Genomic DNA, 22,080 nt, shown 5'->3' with positions numbered 1-22,080 from the left:
CTCATTGATTTGATAAAGCCAATGTTGTCGTTGGATTACAGCCTCCTTGCAAACACTGACTTTATCATTGATGTCATAGTGCCAGAGGTATGTTCCAATTTTAGTTGAACAAAGACATAAATGTATCCATTAATGTCACAGTTCTACCATTCTAACAGAATTTAGCTTACCGTTACTTGATCACCCATAAATGTAATTACCGGTACATCTGTTAATTTAACATTAATGAAGCTGGTAATGTGTATTTTTAAAAAGTGGTTATCTTCCTTGTTTATAAGAAAATAAACAAGGAAGATTACCACTTTTAAAAAATTACTTAAAAAAAGATTTCTAACATTGAGGCATTGTTGTCCTGAACTAAAATGTTTTCTTTTATGCGGGCCACAATTGACATCATGGTGAGATTAGAGGGTTTTTCCAGATTTTATGCAGAGAAAATCCTTGGAATGATCATCGAGTGATCAGGTGCTGGAACAATCAAGAAGATTCGACTGTTACTTTTGTTACTGTACCATAGGCTACTTAAGTTTAATTTTTAATAAAAATTTTACATTTCTGTATTTCCATTTGATGTTGCTTTGTCACCCAACTCTACATTTTTTCCACCACTACACTTATTCGACATACGTTTCCAGATCAAGATTTAATACCAAGGGTAATGTGACAAGCTTTTAAAATGCAACACATTGGTAAAGTTTAAACCAGTCAGGAAGACACAGACCTGCATAATCGATAGCACTACTCATACAACTACAACTAATAATAATAATTTAATCTTTGTTATTATGATTTCTATTTATAATAGTGATCAATAACATTGGATAGACAAACATTTATGACTTCTCACATTTAGGCTATTCTGCTAACAGAGAAAAGGGAAAAGTTGTATTAAAAATAAATACAAACAAACAAACACTCAACAGATCACTCAACTGGTCCAAACAACAGAACAGACCACAGAGCAGCTGGTCATGAACATGACCAGTGTCTTTAGCGCCCCTAGTGGTAGTGACCCCTGGTCCGTGCCAGAGACCAGCTGGTCCTGACCACACGGATCTTCATAATCAATAATAATAACAACAATATTAATCATAGTAATTCGGATATAGTGTATTTTAAAGACAAAAGATTATGATCTCTGACATTTATCCAGCTAACAGTGCTACCATAATGACCTAAAAGGGGGAGAAAATACAAAAACCACTTCACAGACCACAGGGACCACAGGGCAGATCACTGGAGAGCTGGTCAGGACCAGTATCTTTAGCACCCCTAGTGGTTGTGACCACTGGTCCGTGCCAGAGACCAGCTGGTCGGTGCCACAGAGCAACTGGTTGTGACCACTGATGAGCTGGTCATGACCAGTGTCCCTAGCGCCCCTAGTGGCAGTAACCACTGGTCCGTGCCAGAGACCGTGGTCCCTGGACAGACCACGGAATCGGCTACGACCCCCTCTCGAAAAAAGAGGGTGCCGGTTGTTAACTGCTGTACATGAATCGCAAAACTTGCAGTTTATGTCCATATCCTTCCTTTTCTACAGTTGACAGGTGATCTAAATAACTGTTAGAGGATACATTTTTCGGCTTTTTGTCATGTCTACAGGAAGTAGAGCTGCTGTCTTGGTCAAATGTTTTGCCCTTCAGGTCATTGTGCTGGTCATGTAACTGAAAACTATGAATGGTTCAGTGGTTGTCAGCCATCTTATGTAAGTCTGTAGTTCAATGGCATTTGGCTCTCAAATAGTGGAATTGTTTGATGGATAAAATCACGAAAAAACTTTTGCAATCACAGTTTGTCACTATTTTATGGCCATGGAATACTGTGTTTTGGAAGACATATTTTCCTGAAAAAATGTTCCTGTAAACATCTCTGCCGGAGAAGACAGATGGTTTTTAAGAGGATTTAAGGAATCCATCTATGCCAAATTGGAAAGGCTGCCTTTGAACAGAGGAGGTGGACTCAACATTACTTATCACCCACCCACAATGCAGTACTGAGTTCCCTCCCCAGATAGCTTAACAACCATTCGCACCTTGGCTCACCTACCCCTATCAAGGGACATGAAAGCTGGTTGGGTCAACAACCCACAAGTGGCCCTAACAACTCTGAAACTAAGAGCTCACACGTATTCTTAATGACTCTGTAAGGACACTCCCACACAGAATTTAAAAGCCTGCTACTCCCCTCCAGTTAGTTAGAACTGAAGAAGCCTCTTGTAAGAGAGGTGAAACGTCTTCAAGAAACCAAAACATGTCCAGTTGACTACCATACAGCACTTAGGAGTAACAGGTTAAAGAACTGACTGACATAATCTTGCTTACTTATTTGATCAATCCTATAAAGATGCTCTGAAAAGGGGCTTTCACACTCCTTAATCTTATCCATATAAGTAGCATAGGCTACACAGCATATGTTATGACAGTGTGAATAGCAATAACAACACAGAGTTAATTGTATTTCAAATATACCTATTTACTTTTGAAGATGTATTCTCATTACCGGATTGTGATTTAACGTCAGCTGTCCGAATTAAACCAAATGCTCTGGTATATAGGTCAAACTGTGGACAATAACATGGCATGCTTACACATTCAGCTACTTACTCTCTGTCTACCACCAGGCAGTTTGTGTCATTCTCATTGCAGATGATGTTGGCCGAGCGAACATCCTCACTGTAAACATACAGGTACATTTAATCAAACAACACAAACTCATATGTACACAGTGTTTTCTACAGTATGATGAGGTTTGCCTCTGTAAGTGTTCAAACATCCCACAGTATCAGCTGGAATCAAGTAAACTGGGTGGTGGGTGTTCATATTACATTGTGTGAAATTCTTGTATATGCATGGGTTTCATCAGTAAAGATTCATAAGTAGACCTCGAAACACACTTCCAAAGCATCCCAGTTGCTCGGAATGGAGGAGGATCATGCTTTTCAATGGAAACCATTGTGACTGGGAGACATAAGCTGTACAGCCTCTCATTAGCCTCATTAGGCTGTTTTCCCAGACAGGAAAAGAAAAACCATTCCATGGGCTGGACCTGGATTGGGCATAGGCATTGGTGTCTGATCCAAGCCTCTGCTGTCATGGTTCTGTGTGTTTTATCTTAGGTTTTGATTTTGTCATGGTTCAGTGTCTTGTTTTATCTTGTGTTTTGATTTCCATGCCCTCTTGTGTCATTTGATACTGTCGATCATGAAATTCTTCTTCAGCGGCTTGAACACTGTCTAGGCCTTAAAGGCACAGTTCTTCACTGGTTTTCTTCATATCTTACTGGAAGATCTTTCTCTGTGTCCATTGGTAATTATGAATCTGATGAGGTTGGCATTTCATATGGAGTCCCTCAGGGGTCAATTCTCGGTCCTTTGTTGTTCAACTTGTACATGCTTCCACTTGGGTCCATCATACGGCAACATAATATTTCATATCAATCATATGCCGACAACACACAGTTATACATTTCTGTTTCTATCAATAATCTAAGCCCAATAAATGATCTCATCCAGTGCATCACAGACATCAGACGCTGGATGGTCAAAAATGTTTTACAACTTAATGAGGACAAAACAGAGATTCTTTTGGTAGGTCCTAAGGCTCTGACGCAAAATATTCAATCCTTGTTAACTCCCCTGTCTGTAAAACCATGTGAGCATGTCAATAACTTGGGTGTGATGCTGATCTTACCTTCCAAAGGCATATCTCTAATATTTCTAAGATTGCTTTTTATCATCTTAGAAATATATCAAAAGTTAGATGTTTCCTGTCTCAGTCAGACTCTGAAAAGCTGGTTCATGCCTTTATTTCCAGTAGACTGGACTACTGCAATGCTCTTTTTGCTGGACTGAAAAAGCAGACTTTACATAAACTCCAGCGTATTCAAAATGCTGCAGCCAGAGTACTAATGAAAACCAAAAGGTTTGAGCGCATCACTCCTATTTTATCATCTCTTTAGTGGCTCCCAGTAAAACAAAGAATTGATTTTAAAATACTTCTTGTTGTAATGGCTTGGCTCCCTCTTACGTTGCTGACGTGCTCACCAAATACACACCAGGGAGATCCCTTAGATCATCAGATAAAGAGCTCCCCACTATACCCAGAATCAACTCCAAATCAGCTCATGGTGCTTTCAGCCACTATGGTCCTACTCTCTGGAATCCTCTTCCACATGAATTATGGTCTGCTACAACAGTGTGTTCTCTTAAAAGTAAACTAAAAACATATCTTTTTTCGCAAGCTTTTAGTTATGTTTAAAGAGTGTGTTTTATTTCTGTCTTGTTTGCTTTAAGAATTTGCATTATCATTATTATTATCTCCCTTTTTAAATGATGATAATAATACATTCTTGTGTGATTTTATAATGTCCTAAATGTTTTATGCTGACCAGTGTGCTTCTCATCAGCCAGACTGTTCTCACCTGCTGCTCCACCTCACCTGTCCCTCCTCTAGTCATTAGTGTCTGTGTATATAGTCTTTGTCTTCCCTCTTGTGTTTGTCAGTTTGTTGTGTATGATGCCCCGTGAGTTACCCAGTGTCTCCGCGCTCTGTATGGTATGTTTTGATATGATGATTTTAACTTTGCTTTTGGTTGAACTTTGTTTGGCTGTCTTTGCTTTTTGTCCCTTTTAGACTTTTTTGTTTGTTGACTTGTTTTTTTGTATTTCTCAGCTTTTGTAAAATTGAAGCTCGCTTTTTGTTCTCCCTTATCTTGCCTCCTGCGTGTCTGCATTTGGGTCCACCTTTTAGTTTTCCCCTTTAAAGTGTAACACTCTACACTCTGAACCTATGTACCATTTGGCTCCTGGGTCCTCTGGTAGGTGCCATTACTCTGGCAGGTGCTCTGGTGTTATGACCCCCCCTTTATGCTCGCCATGATGCACGATCAGTCAGGGAGAGTCGTTGGGGCAAGGTGCTGACACCTGGCTAGGCCTCTACCAGGGTTATATATGCCAGCTTTCTTTCTGTCTTTCTTTCTTTGGCTCCAAACCATGTTTTCTTTTGCATTCAATGGCAGCACACACACGCCTCACTCATCCACACACTAAATTCGGTACAAAAAGCATGAGGTGTGGATAGTAGTGGCACAAGTAGATATGATGTTTAAGTTACAATAAAACATTTTCATTGGTACTTAAATTCTAACTTGTCACCCCTCTCTCACATACACTGAGCCAGTTTGTGACAAGTGTGGGCTTGTCCTGGATAAATTAGCTTAAATACAATGTCCTGGTAAAGTGGGCCAGTTTAGGTAGGTGTGTATTTCCTCCTATTGCAAACAATGGTCTTTATGGTATTCACTGTTGGAGTGTACACTGGATCCTGAAGCTATATCCAAAAAACAACTAGAGCATCCCTGTGGTTGTGAGAGGGTTGCCAGTCTTGTTACTTTCTTCACACCACTGGTTTAGCATGCATAATTACCCCCCACTATTAACTGCACGGAGGCTAGGGATGAGTTAGCTAGCTTTAATGGTTTTAGTTAGCATCAGGATAACCTGTTACCCGAGGTTTGGGTTTTCTGTGTGTGAAAGTCAAGGTTGGCAACTTGTTTGGCTGATGGCTAACTTTTGTGGAGAGTTTCATCCAGGATCCTTCAGATTCTTTGCTAGAGCAGTGCACTAACGAACAGCTTCTTAGGATTGCAGAGCACTATGAAGTTGACATTGCAAATAAGAAGTTAAAGGAGGATGGGGGGGAAAAAGGCTTAAAAGATTGTCTTTTTGAGGCTGAAGTCTTGTGCCTGCAGCCAGTTAGCAGTCCTGGAACTCTAACTTTTGAACAACAGAAGGAGTTGCTGCAGTTTCAATTAAAGCAGCAGTTAGAAATTTGAAAAGGAAGTAGAACTGGAAACCATAAAGCATAAAACTGAGTGTGCAATTGTATCAATTACAGCTGGTAAAAGAGGGTAAATGTTCAGGTGTGTGCAGAGTCTTGAGGCCTCAGAGTGCAAGTCTTCTCAGTTTGATGTGGCTTGTAGTGGCACTCCGTTAGCTCTTCTTTCGTTACTGCACCACTTCTAGAGTCAGTCAAAAAAACACTCTTCTTTAGCAATCATCGAGACATGACAACTTCCTTTTGTCTTTTAAAATGTTTGTAATTTGCTTTGTTGGTTTTTCTTTATAAAGTCTGACGCACAGTCAAAAGACTGTGTTGCTTCCACCATGTTCTGACTCTAAAAGCGAAACTTAAAGGATTCATCACCTGGTTTTATACATATCTGGTCCCTCTTGGATCGCTTTGGATCAATTCTTAAAACTTATTTGAAAAAATGTTTTTAAAAAAAATCAAACATAGAGCTTGTTCTGACACTTTTTCATACCGCGACTTTCTCACGCGAGATTATGCGCAAGGTTTTGACCGGTCCGGATGTGCATTGTATTAATATGTAATGAGGCGCGCGTTGATTGGCCGCAGGAAGGACAGAGCCGGAATGGGGGGCGAGCCTGCATGCACACACAGACTCCAAAACATAAACAGCCCCCTGTCATGGCACACACACTAAATGACGAACCTTACGGAATTCAGGCATTTATGTATGAGCCGGAGTCGGAACCCGAACGGGAGAGTGAAGAGGCAGAGACGGTGGAAGAGACACGTTTACAGCAGGATGTCTCTGAATGGTAAATTTTTTTTTCCTTCTTACTTTTCACACTCGTGTTTTACATGTAAGACCTGAGTTTTAATGCTGGCGGTCACGATGTATGGCGTGAAAATGACAGAGAAATAAACAGATTCGGCGTGCTCACTCAGAAAGTCTGGCTGAGGACAGCTGTGAGCCGATGCTTATGCAAGTAGCCTCCTGTGGTAACGTCACCACAGGAGCAGAGTCAAAATCGTGCTCAAGGAATGCGTACTATTGTGCGTTATTCTTGTTCGGAAAAAGAGCCAAAGCGAAAAAAAAAGCCACTTTCAAACTCCAGCTTTTCAGGCAAGTTTCAACAGAGGTCCAACACCAATATGCATGATTTAACGAGAGAAATTGCGATTTCCGGGTGATGACTCCTTTAAGGTACACACAGTCAGTTACCATAATTGCCACTATATAGTGACATATCACATCATAGAATTTAGAGCATAGAAACGTTTTTAACCTTTTACATATAACTAATTGTGTATTTTAAACTAACATACTCTAAGCCTTGCATGAATTATAATGAAATTGTCATCATTCAATTTTAACTGTTTTAACTTAAATTATTATTGCTTAACTGGCCCTTATTAGCCCCTTACATGGCTAATCTCCGCTTGCTTCCCAGGTTCAGCAAGTCTGATCCAGACTTATTCTTTTCTCTGATAGGATAGCAGATGCTCGAGACTAGCCAGATTCAGACAGAATCATGTTGCTACAGTGTGTTCTGACTGGTAAGGCCTGGGAAGCCTTCTCGGCTTTAAATTTAGCTGAGAGTATGTGGTTGTTCATCCCCAGTTGCCTGCTGCTATTTCCTCCTAAATGGTCTATTGGTTCAGAAGTGGTTGCCACGTGGTGATGCATCTGTAGGAGAGCCAATCTTCCAAGTTGTTGTCCCTACTAACTGCCGCAGTAAAGTGCTCCAGATGTCACACAGTGATTTGGCAGGTCATCTTGGCATCCGTAAAACCTCTGACCGCAACGGCAGCACACATAAGCCTCACTCATCCACAGTCTACATTCACTACTGATGCCGCTAGTCTCTACACGCTCACTCCTCATGCTTTTTGTAGATGGTTATGTTGTTTAAATCACAATAAAACATTTTCATTGGCACTTCAATCCTGATTCGTCTCCCCTCATTTTTATATAAATTGAGCTAGTTTGTGACACTCAGTGCGTTTACATGCACAGCTTAGTCAGATTACAGCTAAATTTCGACTATGCTGCTCAATTGGACAACTGCAATTAACCGAGTATACATGCCGCTGAGAAAATCGAATTACTGCCGAAAGCATGTCATACCCCGGTACGCTAGGTGGCGCTGTGCCCATTTCAACTAGTGTTAACGGGGCCACCTCCGGCTGACCTCTTTACGTCACCAGCTGCCTCGGCATTCAAGAAAGATGGCGTACGAAGAGCGAGACGAAGCTACATCTTTGTACACTTCGTATATGGTGTACATGATGATCACACAAACTAGATGCACAATGGCGCTCTTTCTTGCGGTGACTTCGGAGGAAAGACGCCGCCGCCGCCTTCGCCGTCCATCTACTTCCGGCTCACAGCCCCGGGGAAAAATCTCGCGCCTGCGCAAAATGCAAAATCCGATCCGCTGGAAACGTATACATGCAGGAGTTAATGCGACTTTCAATCGAATAATCTACGTGGTGTAATTCGACTATGAGAAATCCGATCCGGTCCGATTTTAGTCAGACTAAGGTGTATACATGCATCTTAAAAATCCGATCATAGTCAGACTAAGGTCAGTCGGGTTTTCTTGAGTGTCATGTAAACGCACTGACTGAGACGAAAAGACCTGGGGGAGGCTTGGGGACATACTGTATGAGCGAATATATTCAGCACCAGTGAGGGTGCAACTGTTCAATTTTTCTTGTGTGCAAAAGGGACAGGCTAATGCTATTGGGAAGAGCACACACTCATCAGACTTTGGAATGTGCTTGGCTCTCTGGGAACAAACATGTTCAGACAGCCCAGCACCTGTTCCAGCAGGCCATCACAGTGCCGTCATCCACCCTTAACATGATCCGTTGCTGGTATATTACATGAATCCAGGCAGAGGCCAAAACTGAATGCACAGGCTTGGCTGTGAAGGGATCATGACAATGAGGCTTAGACACGTGACATATTTAGATCTTTGCTGTTGTGTGTCAGCCAAAAGTGCTGGATTTCAGAGTCATTTGCTGTGGCCCCAGCCTTCTGTGAAGTTTTGTTTGTACCTGATGAGAGCTTTCTCTCCGAAGTAGTCTCCAACTCCCAATGTCTTGATTTCCTGTGGTTCAGCAAACCCCTCTGTACTCTGAGTGACTTTGACCTACGGATGGAAAGAATTATGAGTGTTACAGTGTTATTTTGCTTTCTGTTTTTTGCAATCATGAAATTGAGACAAAAACTATCATTGTTGGACTTTATGTCAGTCAGCCAAGTCATACAACCAGTCATACAAGCTTTCCAGTTTGTGGTCCAAAGTGTAAGCTTTGTCACTGTCTGAGCACACAATGAGCCGCATTTCTATCAAGGAACAATGACCAGTGGAAGGTGATCGAGCCCCAGTTTTTATCCCGGCTGCTTAATGATAGAAAGGCAAGTATTGTGTCTCTCCACTGTTTCCTCCTCCTTGCTGCGTTCTGAGCTTTAGCTCTTTAGAATCAGTATCAGCCTTATTAGCCAAGGATATGAACACATACAAGGATTTTATTTTTTTCTTGACTCACGATGTACATAGATGTAAACATAAACATTCAACGAGAAAGAACAAACAAGAACAGTAAGTTTATAATTATAATCCTTACAGTGAACAACATCCTCTGTCCTCAGACCCTCAACCATTGTTTGTTCAAGTCTCACATGGTCACCTCCACTAACTAGCCCTAGCAAGACACGTCCATCATCTTCAACACTTGCGTGAGATCTCTCTCTCTCTCTCTCTCTATGGCAGGCACAAAGACTGTGGAAGTGTGTGTGCGCGTGTGGTGGTGTTTGTGTGTGCGTTTATGTTGATACGGGAAATAAATGAATAAGTAAGAATGAAACAATTGAAGTAAATTCTGAGTTGTTTCTCAGGTTCCACTGGCTGTCCTCAGGTCGTGACATGAGATGATGAATTTGGCTGCAATGTTCTCACATTTGGGCATTTCGCCAAGTAAATATGGGAGTTTCTCTATGTTTGTTCTGACTCAACCTCTTGTCTGTCACAGTGGGAACAGAGTCTCTCCTCGTCTGGCAGCAGCTCTGTCTGTGCTGACCCTTCTCTACAGCCAGGCTGTGTTCACTGAGTCTGTACGAAGTCAAGGCTTTTCTTCATTTAGGATCTGTTACTGTGCTCAGATAATTTGCTAGTGTGACGTTTCTTTTTAGGGTCAGATAACATTTTAATTTACTCTGTGTTTTAGTTGTTTCCTTCCAGTGTGCGATATAGATTTCTTTTTGTTGGTTGATAATTTGGTTTGGTCTGATTGGCTTGGTGTTGTGGTCCCGAGGCTGTCCGGGCCGTGTTGGGTTGTCTGGACAGAACCTCAGGACCAGCTGGCTGAGGGGACTCTTCTCTGGCTTCAGCTCTTGGCAGGTTAGGGCTTTGTGATGGTATGTCTGGGGGTCACTAGATTTTAGGTGATTGTAAAATTTAATTGCTCTTTTTTGTATTTTCAATATGAGGGGGAATTGGCCGAGTTCTGCTCTACACATGCATGATGTTCTTACAGAACTCTGTGTGGAAAGATTCTATCATTGTTTTGTCCCATTTGTCAAATTCATGATTTAGTTTTGGTCCCCAAATTTCACTGCCATAGAGAATTATCGGTTCTGATAAAAATTGGTAAAATTTTAGCCAGATTTTAATTGGAATGTCCAGTTTGATATTTCTTCTAATTGCATAGAAAGCTCTCCTTGCTTTGTCTCTCAGATCTTTCACAGCCAAGTTAAAGCTTCCTGTAGAGCTTATGTTGAGGCCAAGCTATGTCTAGTTTTTTGTATGTTGTAATTTAGTGGTGTCCAAATAGAAATTGTGTGTGTTGTCCTGACTTCTGGAAGATCATAATTTTGGTTTTCTTTGGGTTAACTGTCAGAGCCCAGGACTGACAGAATGTATGCAGGAGGTTGAGGTGCTGCTGGAGACCTTCTTTTGTTGGTGACAGCAACACCAAGTCATCTGCGTACAGGAGACCCTTAACTTCTGTGCCATTCAGATTGAGACCAGGTGACATAGATTGATCTAATTGACATGCAAATTCATTGATGTATAAATTGAACAGGATTGGACTCAGGTTGCATCCCTGCCTCACCCCACGACCTTGGGGAAAGAAGGCTGTTTGTTTGTCTCCTATTTCAACTGCACATTTACTGTTTGTGTACATAGATTTTATTACATCATATGTTTTTCCTCCAATGCCACTGTTGAGCAGTCTGTAGCGAAGGCCCTCATGCCAGATGGAATCAAATGCCTTTGTGAAGTCAACAAAACATGCGTAGGCCTTTCCTTTCTTCTTGTCTAATTCTTGCTCAATCAGGGTGTGGAGGGTATAGATGTGATCTGTTGTGCGAAAATTTGGTAAGAATCCAATCTGGCATTTATTCAAAACATTTTGGTCATTGATAAAACTGATAAGTCTTTTATTCATAATGTTGCAAAAGGTTTTTCCCAGGTTACTATTTACAAAGATTCCACGGTAATTATTAGGGTCATATTTATCTCCATTTTTATAAAGTGGTGTTATTAAACCTTTATTCCATATGTCAGGAAAAGTGCCAACTGCTAGACTTATATTAAAAAGTTTGAGTATAGCCAATTTTAATTTATGGTCAGAATATTTGATCATTTCATTTAGGATGCTGTTGACTCCACAGGCCTTTTTAGCTTTCAGGGATTGGATGCTTTCCGTCAGTTCCTGCTGTTATTGAAGCATCTAGAGGGTTTTGGTTGTCTTTAATTACTAATTCTAAAGTTTTCCACTTGGCGTGTGTTTTGTTTTGGTCACTGTTCTTTGCAAAATTGCTGTATAATTCAGCAAAATAATTCATCCAAATGCTGCCTTTTTGTATTGCCAATTGATCTTGTTGTTTTGTTTAGAGTGTTCCACTTCTGCCAGAACTGGTTTGACTCTAAAGAGTCTTCTATTTCAGAGAGCTGGGTTCTGGTGTGTTGGTCTTTCTTAGCTCTCAGTGTGTGTTTATATTGTTTTAAGGTGTCGTAGTAACAAAGGTGTATATTTTGGTTATTTGGGTCTCTATGTTTTTTGTTTGATAACTTTCTTAAAGTTTTCCTTATATTTTTGCAGTCGTTGTCAAACCATTTGTTATTGTGTGCTTGTTTTGGTTTATGATTAGATGTTTTCAAGTGTGATAAGTTTGCCAATTTATCAAAAATTGCGTTAATTTTGCCCACAGCGGTGTTTACACCATCATTATTATGGTAAAATATTTCAGAAATAAATAAATCTATTGAATATTGGATTTTGGAATTTTCAAATGCCTTTTGGTGGCTCTCCATGCTGTCTGACTTCCATCTGTATGCATGTGTGGTGTTGTACAGTTCATTGGGTTTAGAGGCCTCATAGTTACTGTGTTCCCTCTTCAGATAGACCGTGATCTTGCTGTGGCTCGAGAGGGGTGAGAGTGGGTTGACTGTGAAAGCTCTGAGAGACATTGGGTCCAGATCTGTTATTGCATAGTCTACCGTACTACTGCCAAGAGCTGAACTAAATGTGTAACGGCCTAGAGAATCTCCTCGTAACCTGCCATTGACTATATACAGACCCAGTGTGCGGCAGAGCTGTAAAAGCTGGGTACCGCTTGTGTTGGTAATTTCATCAAAATTGTGTCTTGGGGGGAGTTCGGGGAGAGGAAAGCAGGTTTCTCCAGGTAAGCCTGAGTGCTGATCTCCCTGGATGTTTATAGTGTCAGCTTTCTCTCCAGTTCTAGCATTCAGGTCCCCACAGACTAGCACATTTCCTAAAGTTTTAAATTGGTTTATTTCCCCCTCTAGAGTGGAAAAAATATCTTCGTTGTAGTATGGATATATCTGAGGGGGGTATGTAAATAGCACATAGGTAGACATGTTGGTCTGCACATATTATTTCTTTGTTAATTTTCAGCCAAATATAGGATTCTACTTTTTTGATAATTTCAATTGAATGGGTTAGTTCTGATCTATACCAAATGATCATGCCTCCTGAGTCCCTACCCTGGGTTACTGTTTGGAGTTTAATTGATGGAATAATAATCTCAACAAAACCGTAAGGACAACCAGTGGAACTCTCTCCTCTGTACCATGTCTCTTGTAAGACGGTGATATCAGAGTCTTTTACTTCTCTAATAAAATCTGGATTTTGGCTTTTTAATCCAAAAGCAGATGATCTAAGGCCTTGAATGTTCCAACATGTTATTTGAAAGGATTTCATCTTTGAATGTGTTCTTTTTTTAAAATAAGAAACACTAAAACAAATAATAACGATACTAAAAACAAGAAATAAACAATTAAATTCGATTAAATAAGAGATGTTGGGGGATAGTTTAGAATGTGTGATGTATGATGTATGTATGTATGTATGTATATGATTTTATCTCAAACATTTTACGATTCTGTATCTGCTCTGCTATTACTTAGCTATAAGGTTAGAGCAGAGCAGGTGTAGCATGTACTGTATCTCCCTGAGGTCACCAGTGGGGGGTGGGGGAGCAGCTCCTCTCACAACCTCAGCATAGTTCCGCCCAGTAGGCTGGGGTGCCTGTAGAGCTGGCTGTACTGCTGGAAGTAGGCGGGGGGGAGGGGGTCTAGGTTGTGGGGGCCTGTGTTGACTTGGTTGCGGGGTGTGTTGGTGATGCTGGTGATCTTGCAGGGGCCGGAGTGTTCTGGGTATCCTTGCTGCTAGTCTGGGCTGGTGGTGTCTAGGAGCTATGGGAGGTCTTGGAGGTCTAGAAGGTCTGGGTGGGGTCTGTGCTGGCCGATTGCTACTCTGAGCGGTGGTGAGGTTCCTGCTGAAGGCGATGTCCTTCAGGGTCTTGGCCAGGATGGGGACTGCTTCTCTGTACAGGTATACGTGGGCATACAGGCAGTCTGGACCTAGTATTGGGTGAGCCAGGAACACATTGGGTTTCAGGGCACAGTCAATGGAGATGCTGGCGTTCACCCTGTGTATGGTGTGGGGGTGGAAGTCTCTTCTTGGCAGGAGGGTGGAGATAATGATTTTGCTGGTTGGGAAGGTGGTGGAGGCTTTTTCAATAATTCTCCTGAGTGAGTCTGCCACTCTCTCCTGTTGGGACCTTAGGTCGTTGGTGCCTGTGTGGATGATTATGTGGCTGGGGGATCCCAGCTCAGCCACGGTCAAGAGCTCCAGGGCTCTCTGGGTGTTAGGGCATCAGATCTTCGCGACTCTATGTCTCAGGAAAAGAGTCTGTTCATCTCCCGTTGGAGTCCATGAGAAGGATGATTTCAGACCTTCTGCCTCTGTGTGCCTGTGCAGTCTCAGTGGAGTGTGGAGTTGAATCCACTGGTGCTGGGGTGGGAGCATGGCTGTGGCTGGAGGCCGAAGCTGGTTGAGTGAGGTGGGGTGAGCTCCCAGGGGTAGGGCTGTGTGGAGGCTGAGCAGGTGCAGGGCTGGTTTGGATGGGGATGGTCTGGCTCTGAGGGGTGGCTGTGGGTAGACAGCATTGTGTTTTCAGGCTCTCCTGTAGACTGAGCAGAGTTCTGTCCCTCTCCAGCAGCTCCTCTCTCAGTGCTGCTATCTCTGCCTTACAGCTGTCTCTGTCGCTTCTCAGTTGCTTCACCTCCTCACTGAGGTAGTCCAGCTGTCTCTCCTGAAGATGGTCAGGGTATCCTGGAAGGAGGGAGAGTTAGGCTGCTGTTGGTCCAGCTGCTCCCTGAGCTGTACCAGCTCTATCTCCATCTTGGAGAACTGTTCCCTCATGATGTTCAGAGCCTCTGAGTGCTCCAGTAGGGGAGGGTCAGTGTCAGCGTCTGCAGGCTCCCTGTCAGACGTAGGGAAAGAGGTGGAGGTGGAGGTTTTGCTTCCAAGGGTTGGTGGGGTATTTGTAAGACGTTCCTTCTCCTTTTGAGCCCTGAGTTTCATAGTGGGGAAGACATCTTCAAACTTTGCCAGGTGTGCTTGTACCATGGCAGTTCCATTTTTAAACAGGTTGACTGTCATGATGGTGTTGTCTGGGTCATTTTCCTCAAACACACTTATCTTCCATCCATTGCAGATCCCTGTTCTTTTTACTGAGGAGTAGTGGGATATGATGACATCTAGCCAGGCATAAGCTTCATCAGTGTAGAAGATTAGATTACATGCCCTCCCATCTTTATACATGTCAAGAAAGAGTGTTTCTGGTCTTTCCCAGAGAACTTGTTGTTTATATTTGCTCCTTGCAGTCTTGCTTTTTACAGCTGGGGGATATTCTATTGTCTAAGAGCAGGTAGACATTATGATACAGCAGTTAACACTCTGAGGTCTGAGTTTTTGAACAGGAAAGTTCCGTTGCTACTGCTGCAGGGAGATGCCACTGATGCCGTTGCTAGGCAACCATCCAACTGTTATTTAGCTAGTGGAAGCTAGTTAGCTGTTAGCTTTAATATTTCAGTTGGGATTCTATTTGTAATTAATTTGTAATTCAAAGTGTTAAAACTTACTGCCGGTGTCTAGTACTTTTCACTTAGTCTTCTTGTTTGTTAAGGTGAGTCCTCCTCTGTCTTCTTCTTTTCTTTTCTTCTTCTAGTTGTTTTGATTGCTTAGGTTAGCAACATTGTATTCAACCGGCTTAAAGTCTTGATCTTTGTCTTGATCTTTGTCTCCAGGGTCCTGTTCCAGCTGTTTTTCCTCTCTTTCTCCTCTCTGGCTTGTTCTGTCGACTTCTGTATTCAAGTTCTTTACTATTTTTCAGTGTTTATCTTATTTCTGAATAAAAAAACAATAATATTGCTCAGGAACTACTCTTAAGCATGTCTGCTCAGTTCGTTACCGTGGTGTCTCTCTCTCTCTCTCTCTCGTTGGTAGAGCACGCGTCCCATGTGCCGAGGCTCTGCAGCGGACCTGGGCTCGACTCCCAGCCTGGGTCCCTTTGCTGCGTGTCACTCCCCCTGTTTCCTGTCATATCTTCAGCTGTACTATCAATAAAGCCATAAAAGGCCAAAAAAATACTTAAAAAAAAAAAAAAAATGTTTGGTAGTGATAAATACATTCTATTATATTTGCACAAGAGCAGTTTTCTGGTATTATTTGTGCATGTGTTTTGTGATAACAGCAGGTTTTGACCGTTTGGATTGATTTCCTTCACTGCTCATTTAATTTGAAATATTTTTACAAATATTTTCATTTTAAATTGCACGTCCTTCTAATTCACCCTTTAGTCATTGGTCCCTGATTCCAGGTTGGCTTGAGTCTTCAGTTCCAATGATTTTGACAGCTGGCTCAAAAATACTAAATGAAATGGACCATTTTAAATCAAATAGGACTATACCAGACAAAGACATACAACAAAAATGTCAATGTCATATAGCTTTGTAATTTTTTATACTGGAAAGCTATCTTGTTATACCATCGAAACTTTTGAAATATTCTGGGCATATGACCCAGCCCTGCTGAACATCAGTCAATAGCAATTCTAAAGTGTGTGTGTGTGTGCGCCAGTGACACTTTTTGGGCAACAAACTAGATTTAAAACATTTGCAAGAATAGGTTTACCTGTCATTTTAACCCACAGCAACACTTCAAAAGTAGCCCAATTCACACAGAGGGATTTATGATGTCACTTGCTGATCAGGCAGCTTTACTCCACTATATCTTCAGTGTAAATATGTGTTTCCTGACATCTAGCGAGAGTGAATTTGTATATCAGAACTTTAAATCTGGTACCCCAAAGATTATGGGTTGAAATTGATGACTTGATATCATTTCAAGTACAGACAGAAATGCAGATTGAAGAAGATTGTATAAACCTCTAGGCCTTTTTTAGACTCTAATCCCCTTGGTTTAGCCACCAACAAATTATTTGCCCTGAATTACCTATTTGTCCAGATCTTACAAATTGCACTTTTTAATTGTGCATATATCTCACCTCTCCTTTTGCAATGATGAAGAAAGTGTTCCCTTCTTCACCCTCTCGAATGATATGCTCCCCTTTTTCAAAATGGTCCTGAAAAGACAGAGGTTTAGTCATTCTCTTGTCCTCTCAGAAATAGTTACTGTGCATAACTATATAAAAAGCATAAACATTACTCACCACTTCAAGACAATCCACAATTTTGGCTAGTTTTTCCTCAGGCAGTCCTCGCAGCAGAGACACACTTATAAAGAACAAGTACACATATTCCTCACTGATGTTGAAACGATAATATACTATGAGTTATTACTTTTCTTTAAAGTAATAAAGAAGAAAAAAAAGACATATACTGGCAAACTCAGGGAAAAGATGAGAGTAGATGAGAGTACAAAAAGAGCCTGTCAGTTGTGTTTGTACCTGCACAGAAAGCTGAAGTACTCCTGATGTCTGGCTTGTGTGGTCTGCATCATAATTGTCTGAAAGGTCTGGCGGTCCAGTGCCCAGATGTGAGACTGGGACACAGCTGGATGAAAGCGGAACCATTATCAATCATTACACTCATCATCCCTGTTGAGGATAGTCCGTTCTTCTCAATAAACTGGCTTTTATGTCATGGTGCAGAGTAACACATATTTCACCCACACCTCAAATTACACTGACTGAATAACAAATGCATTAAAATGAATCTTTTCTTTAGGTACTAGTTGTCTTGAATGGCAGAGCTACTGTAACATTCAACTTTGTTTTGGTAAAATGTAAATAAAGTATTTAACAGTATTAAACAGTTTTCATCAGTTATTATTTGATAGAAAAATGTTGTGTTACTTTTGCATATATGGTCATATTAAGTACACCGTACACTCCAGATATAACAACTAAATTAAAGATGCAAGCAGCGATAAACAGGCCCTCGCAGTCCACGCGTGTCGGGGCTTGCTGTTGTAGGGTGTGCCGCCTACCCGGCGCCATTGCCTGATTATTGTGTAAGCATCTCTTAACTGTCCGTGTTTTGGACAGTGCAGGAAGGGGCTAAATGTCATTTCCTGCATCCAACATGTGGCGCTGTGACTATGACTGTATATTGGCTTGTGTCCAGGGCTGGACTTCAATCAAACGTGAAGTTTGGTCCAGATAGGAATGAGGAAGTTGTTCCTAATTAGGGCCCAAGTAGGTCTGGACCTGCGAGGTCCCTATTGTTATTTGAATGACGACTTTTCCGTCCCAAAGTCAAGAGTCAAAATGAGGCCGGGAGGGTGGAGAGGGGTCAGGAGGAGGGCCAGAGTCCAAACAAAGCCGGGAGGGTGGAGGGGGGGGTTAGGAGGAGGGCCAAAAGTCCAACGAAGCCGGAAGGGTGGAGGTGGGTCAAGAGGAGGGCCAAAACTCCAAACGAAACTGGGAGGGTGGAGGGGTTCGGGAGGGGGGCCAGAGTCCAAATGATGATGGGAGGAGGAGGGCGAAGGTTGAGACCCTCAGGATGACACCGGGGGCGAAGGTTGAGACCCTCAGGAGGATGACAACAGGGGGGGAAGGCTGAGGCACTCTGGAGGTCTGTGGCGAAGACGAAGGCACCCTGGAGGGTTGTGGCGAAGACGAAGGTGCTCTGGAGGGCTGTTGCGAAGACGAAGGCGCTCTGGAGGGCTGTGGCGAAGACGAAGACCAAGGCACTCTGGAGCGCTGTGGCGAAGACGAAGGCGCTCCGGAGGTCTGTGGCGAAGACAAGGGCGCTCTGGAGGTCTGTGGCGAAGACAAGGGCGAGGACACTCTGGAGACCGGCGACAAAGACGAAGGCGCCCTGGAGGCCGGCGACGAAGACGAAGGCACCCTGGAGGGCGGCGACGAAGACGTAGGCACCCTGGAGGGCTGTGGCAACGAAGACGAAGGCGCCCTGGAGGCCGGCGACGAAGACGAAGGCACTCTGGAGGTCTGTGGCGAAGACGAAGGCACCCTGGAGGGTTGTGGCGAAGACGAAGGTGCTCTGGAGGGCTGTTGCGAAGACGAAGGCGCTCTGGAGGGCTGTGGCGAAGACGAAGACCAAGGCACTCTGGAGGGCTGTGGCGAAGACGAAGGCGCTCCGGAGGTCTGTGGCGAAGACAAGGGCGCTCTGGAGGTCTGTGGCGAAGACAAGGGCGAGGACACTCTGGAGACCGGCGACAAAGACGAAGGCGCCCTGGAGGCCGGCGACGAAGACAAAGGCACCCTGGAGGGCGGCGACGAAGACGAAGGCGCCCTGGAGGCCGGCGACGAAGACGCTCTGGAGGCCGGCGGAGGCGGCGTGGGCTGGGACCCACTGGAGGCCGGCGGAGGCGGCGTTGGCTGGGACCCACTGGAGGCCAGCGGAGGCGGCGTGGGCTGGGACCCACTGGAGGCCGGCGGAGGCGGCGCTGGCTGGGACCCACTGGAGGCCAGCGGAGGCGGCGTGGGCTGGGACCCACTGGAGGCCGGCAATGCAGGCAGGGATTCTCTGGAAGCCGGCAGAAGCACCGTGGGCTGGAACCCACTGGAAGCCGGCGAGGAAGGCGTGGGCAATGGCCGGCAGTCTCTGGAGGCCGGTGGTGAAGGCGCGGGCGAAAGCTAGGATCCCCTGGAAGCTGGCACAAGCTGCATGTGCTGCGATCCACTGGAAGCCGGCGGAGGCGGTGTGGGCTGAAACCCACTGGAAGCCTGGCCGCTGGCTGGGAAACCCTCATGGACCTTGGCAGGGCCACCGGCGGAAGTTGATCGGGAACCCACGGCCTGGGAGCTGCTGGAGGAACCCTGGGAGGTGTCTGCCTAGAAGCAGACGAAGGGTTGCTGGCGGCTGGTGGCCTGGGAGCCAACGGAGAACGGCTGGCAGCAACTGACCTCGGCCGGGCTTCCGACTGAGGAGTTGGGACAGGACTCGGCTGGGCCTCCGACCGGGGAGCTGGCACTGGACTTGGCACGGGACTCGGCCGGGCCTGGGACCGAGAAGCAGGCACTGGACTTGGCACTGGAGTTGGCCGGGCCTTGGACCAAGGAGCAGGCACTGGACTCGGCCGGGCCTGGGACCAAGGAGCAGGCACTGGACTCGGACGGGCCTGGGACCGAGGAGCAGGCACTGGACTTGGCACGGCCTGGGACCAAGGAGCAGGCACTGGACTCAGACGGGCCTGGGACCGAGGAGCAGGCACTGGACTTGGCACGGCCTGGGACCAAGGAGCAGGCACTGGACTCGGACGGGCCTGGGACCGAGGAGCAGGCACTGGACTTGGCACGGCCTGGGACCAAGGAGCAGACACTGGACTTGGCACGACCTCCGAACGAGGAGCAGGGACAGGACTTGAAGCAGGTGTCGGCTGGGCAGCCGACTGGGAGCCGCTGGCAGGTGTCGACCGGGCCGCCGACTGAGGGCCACTGGCAGGTGTCGACCGGGCCACCGACGAAGGAGCTGGAGCTGAGGCATGGATTTGGGCTGGTTGCTTGACTGTGGCTGAGGCATGGGCTGGTACCCCAGAGCCTGACTTCAGGGAGCCAGGATGTGGACGGGCTCATTGCTTTCTCGGTGGGGGCACATTGTAGGCCAGCCGAGTTCCCCAGAAAGGAGACATTTCGGCTGAGGCATGGGCTTGGGCCTGAAAGAAAAGTTTGCTAGCAGCTATTTGACGAGCCCTGCTAGCAGGATTTGTCATAAAGTCTCAACAAATTATTTCCAGGCCATTAACTGCTGGGTCCTTTCCTGGTTTGGTCACTCTGTCAGGTCGGGGTTTAAAGGGGGAGACTATGGAAAGGGGAGGTGGACCCAAACGCAGTTACTCACAGGAGGCAAGGATATGGGGAAAAACAAAAGCGAGCTTTATCTAAAGCTGAACACAAAAACCAAGGGAGCCAGGTGCAAAAGACAAAAAAGGGACAAAAGGCAAAGTAGCAACGAAAAACAGCCAGACAAAGCAGCAACAAAAAACAGCAAGACAAAGTACAACTGAAAAAGGCAAAGAACAAATCAAAACCAAAGTTCAAATCAAAAATGCAAAATGCAAAAATCCAAAAACACATACCAAAGGGAACTGGGAACAGACAGGAGCAGGCACATGAGTAGGAGCAGACAGGAGCTGACAAATACAATGACCGGACAAGGAGTGAAGGGAAGACACAGACGCTGATGAACAGACGAGGAACAAGTGAGGAGGGAGGAGGCCAGGTGTGGTAACGAGGGGGAGGAGCACATGAGAAAACATGAAGGGAACAATACAACAGACAGAGGGAGACAGTGGGGAGAACATAGGAGAAACTTAAAGGACACAGAGAGGCATGGAAAATCAAAACAAAGACACAACAAGACATGATACAAAGACATGGAAATCAAAATACAAGAAAACACAAGACACAAAACCATAATCTGAACATAACCAAGGACAAGAATCTACAGTCATGACACACACACGTATATTTAAAAAAGTGTGTGTATATACATATATTTATATTCCTGCAGTGTTATCATTATATATATATATATATATCTTCTTAATGTCGTGAATTTTTTTTAACGCACGATTAATGCTCGGTATTTTTTTAAAAAGGAAACGCGCATTGTTTGATTTACGGCTGTCGATGGCACTTGTTGTCTTGATCCAGAGGGTGGCAGAAGAATAAGAAAGGGAATCAGAAGAAGAAGAAGGAGCAGGGTTGGCGTTTGGGAAAAACACGGTGGACTGAAAAGCAAAAGCGAAAGGAAATGGAGAAAGGACTTATGAACGGCAAATTCACTATCAAAACACTGCCAGATGGTTCGGTCGATGGGACAAAAGTTATCTGCACATACTGTCGACATGAAATGAGTTACCACTGAAGTATATCTTCGAGTCTCAAATATCATTTGCAAGCCAAACACATGGCAGATGCAGAGAGCCCACCCTCACCAAAAGCAGACATCACCATGTTTTGATCCCATTTAGGGTAAGGGGGTTATTTTTTGAGCCTTTTATTTTCCTGCATGATTTGAAGTGTTGAATAAGCATTTTTTTAAAGCAAGCATATTTGCCTAACCCTAACTCTAACCCTTTCTTATGTTGTTAAAAGTATAAAGAACATGAAAAAATACATCAAGGTACATTTACAACAGAAAAAAATTTACAAAAAAAAATTGCGATTAATTTGCAATAAACTGCAAGTTAACTATGGACAAAATGTGATTAATCGCGATTAAAAAATTCATTGTTTGACAGCCCTAATATATATGTATATATATATATTACTTATACTGCTGTCATACTTTTTATACTACTTGTGTGTGTGTGTGTGTGTGTGTGTGTGTGTGTGTGTATGTGTATATATATGTGTGTGTGTGTGTGTGTGTGTATATGTGTATATATATATATATAACGTGTTACATTTATCATAAACATATGTCTATGTATAGTATATTAAATTTATTTTATATCT

General features: G+C 44.0%; 1 protein-coding gene across 1 annotated transcript in view; it reads right to left on the bottom strand.

The window, feature by feature from the left end:
• The window catches only part of prkg2l (protein kinase cGMP-dependent 2, like), a 123,050-nt gene that overhangs the window by 74,777 nt on the left and 26,193 nt on the right, over positions 1 to 22,080 (bottom strand). The window contains exons 6-10 of the mRNA XM_030442861.1: positions 17,101 to 17,206; positions 16,864 to 16,927; positions 16,699 to 16,776; positions 8,871 to 8,965; positions 2,604 to 2,672 (exon numbers count right to left, since the gene is read on the bottom strand). Coding sequence (XP_030298721.1) covers positions 2,604 to 2,672; positions 8,871 to 8,965; positions 16,699 to 16,776; positions 16,864 to 16,927; positions 17,101 to 17,206 — 412 coding nt within the window. The remainder of the gene's footprint in view (positions 1 to 2,603; positions 2,673 to 8,870; positions 8,966 to 16,698; positions 16,777 to 16,863; positions 16,928 to 17,100; positions 17,207 to 22,080) is intronic.

The sequence above is a fragment of the Sparus aurata genome, chromosome 15, assembly GCF_900880675.1.
Source record: "Sparus aurata chromosome 15, fSpaAur1.1, whole genome shotgun sequence".
NCBI lineage: Eukaryota > Metazoa > Chordata > Actinopteri > Spariformes > Sparidae > Sparus > Sparus aurata.
The sequence above is the reverse complement of the archived record's forward strand: the minus strand, read 5'-3'. Positions and strand labels throughout refer to the sequence as shown.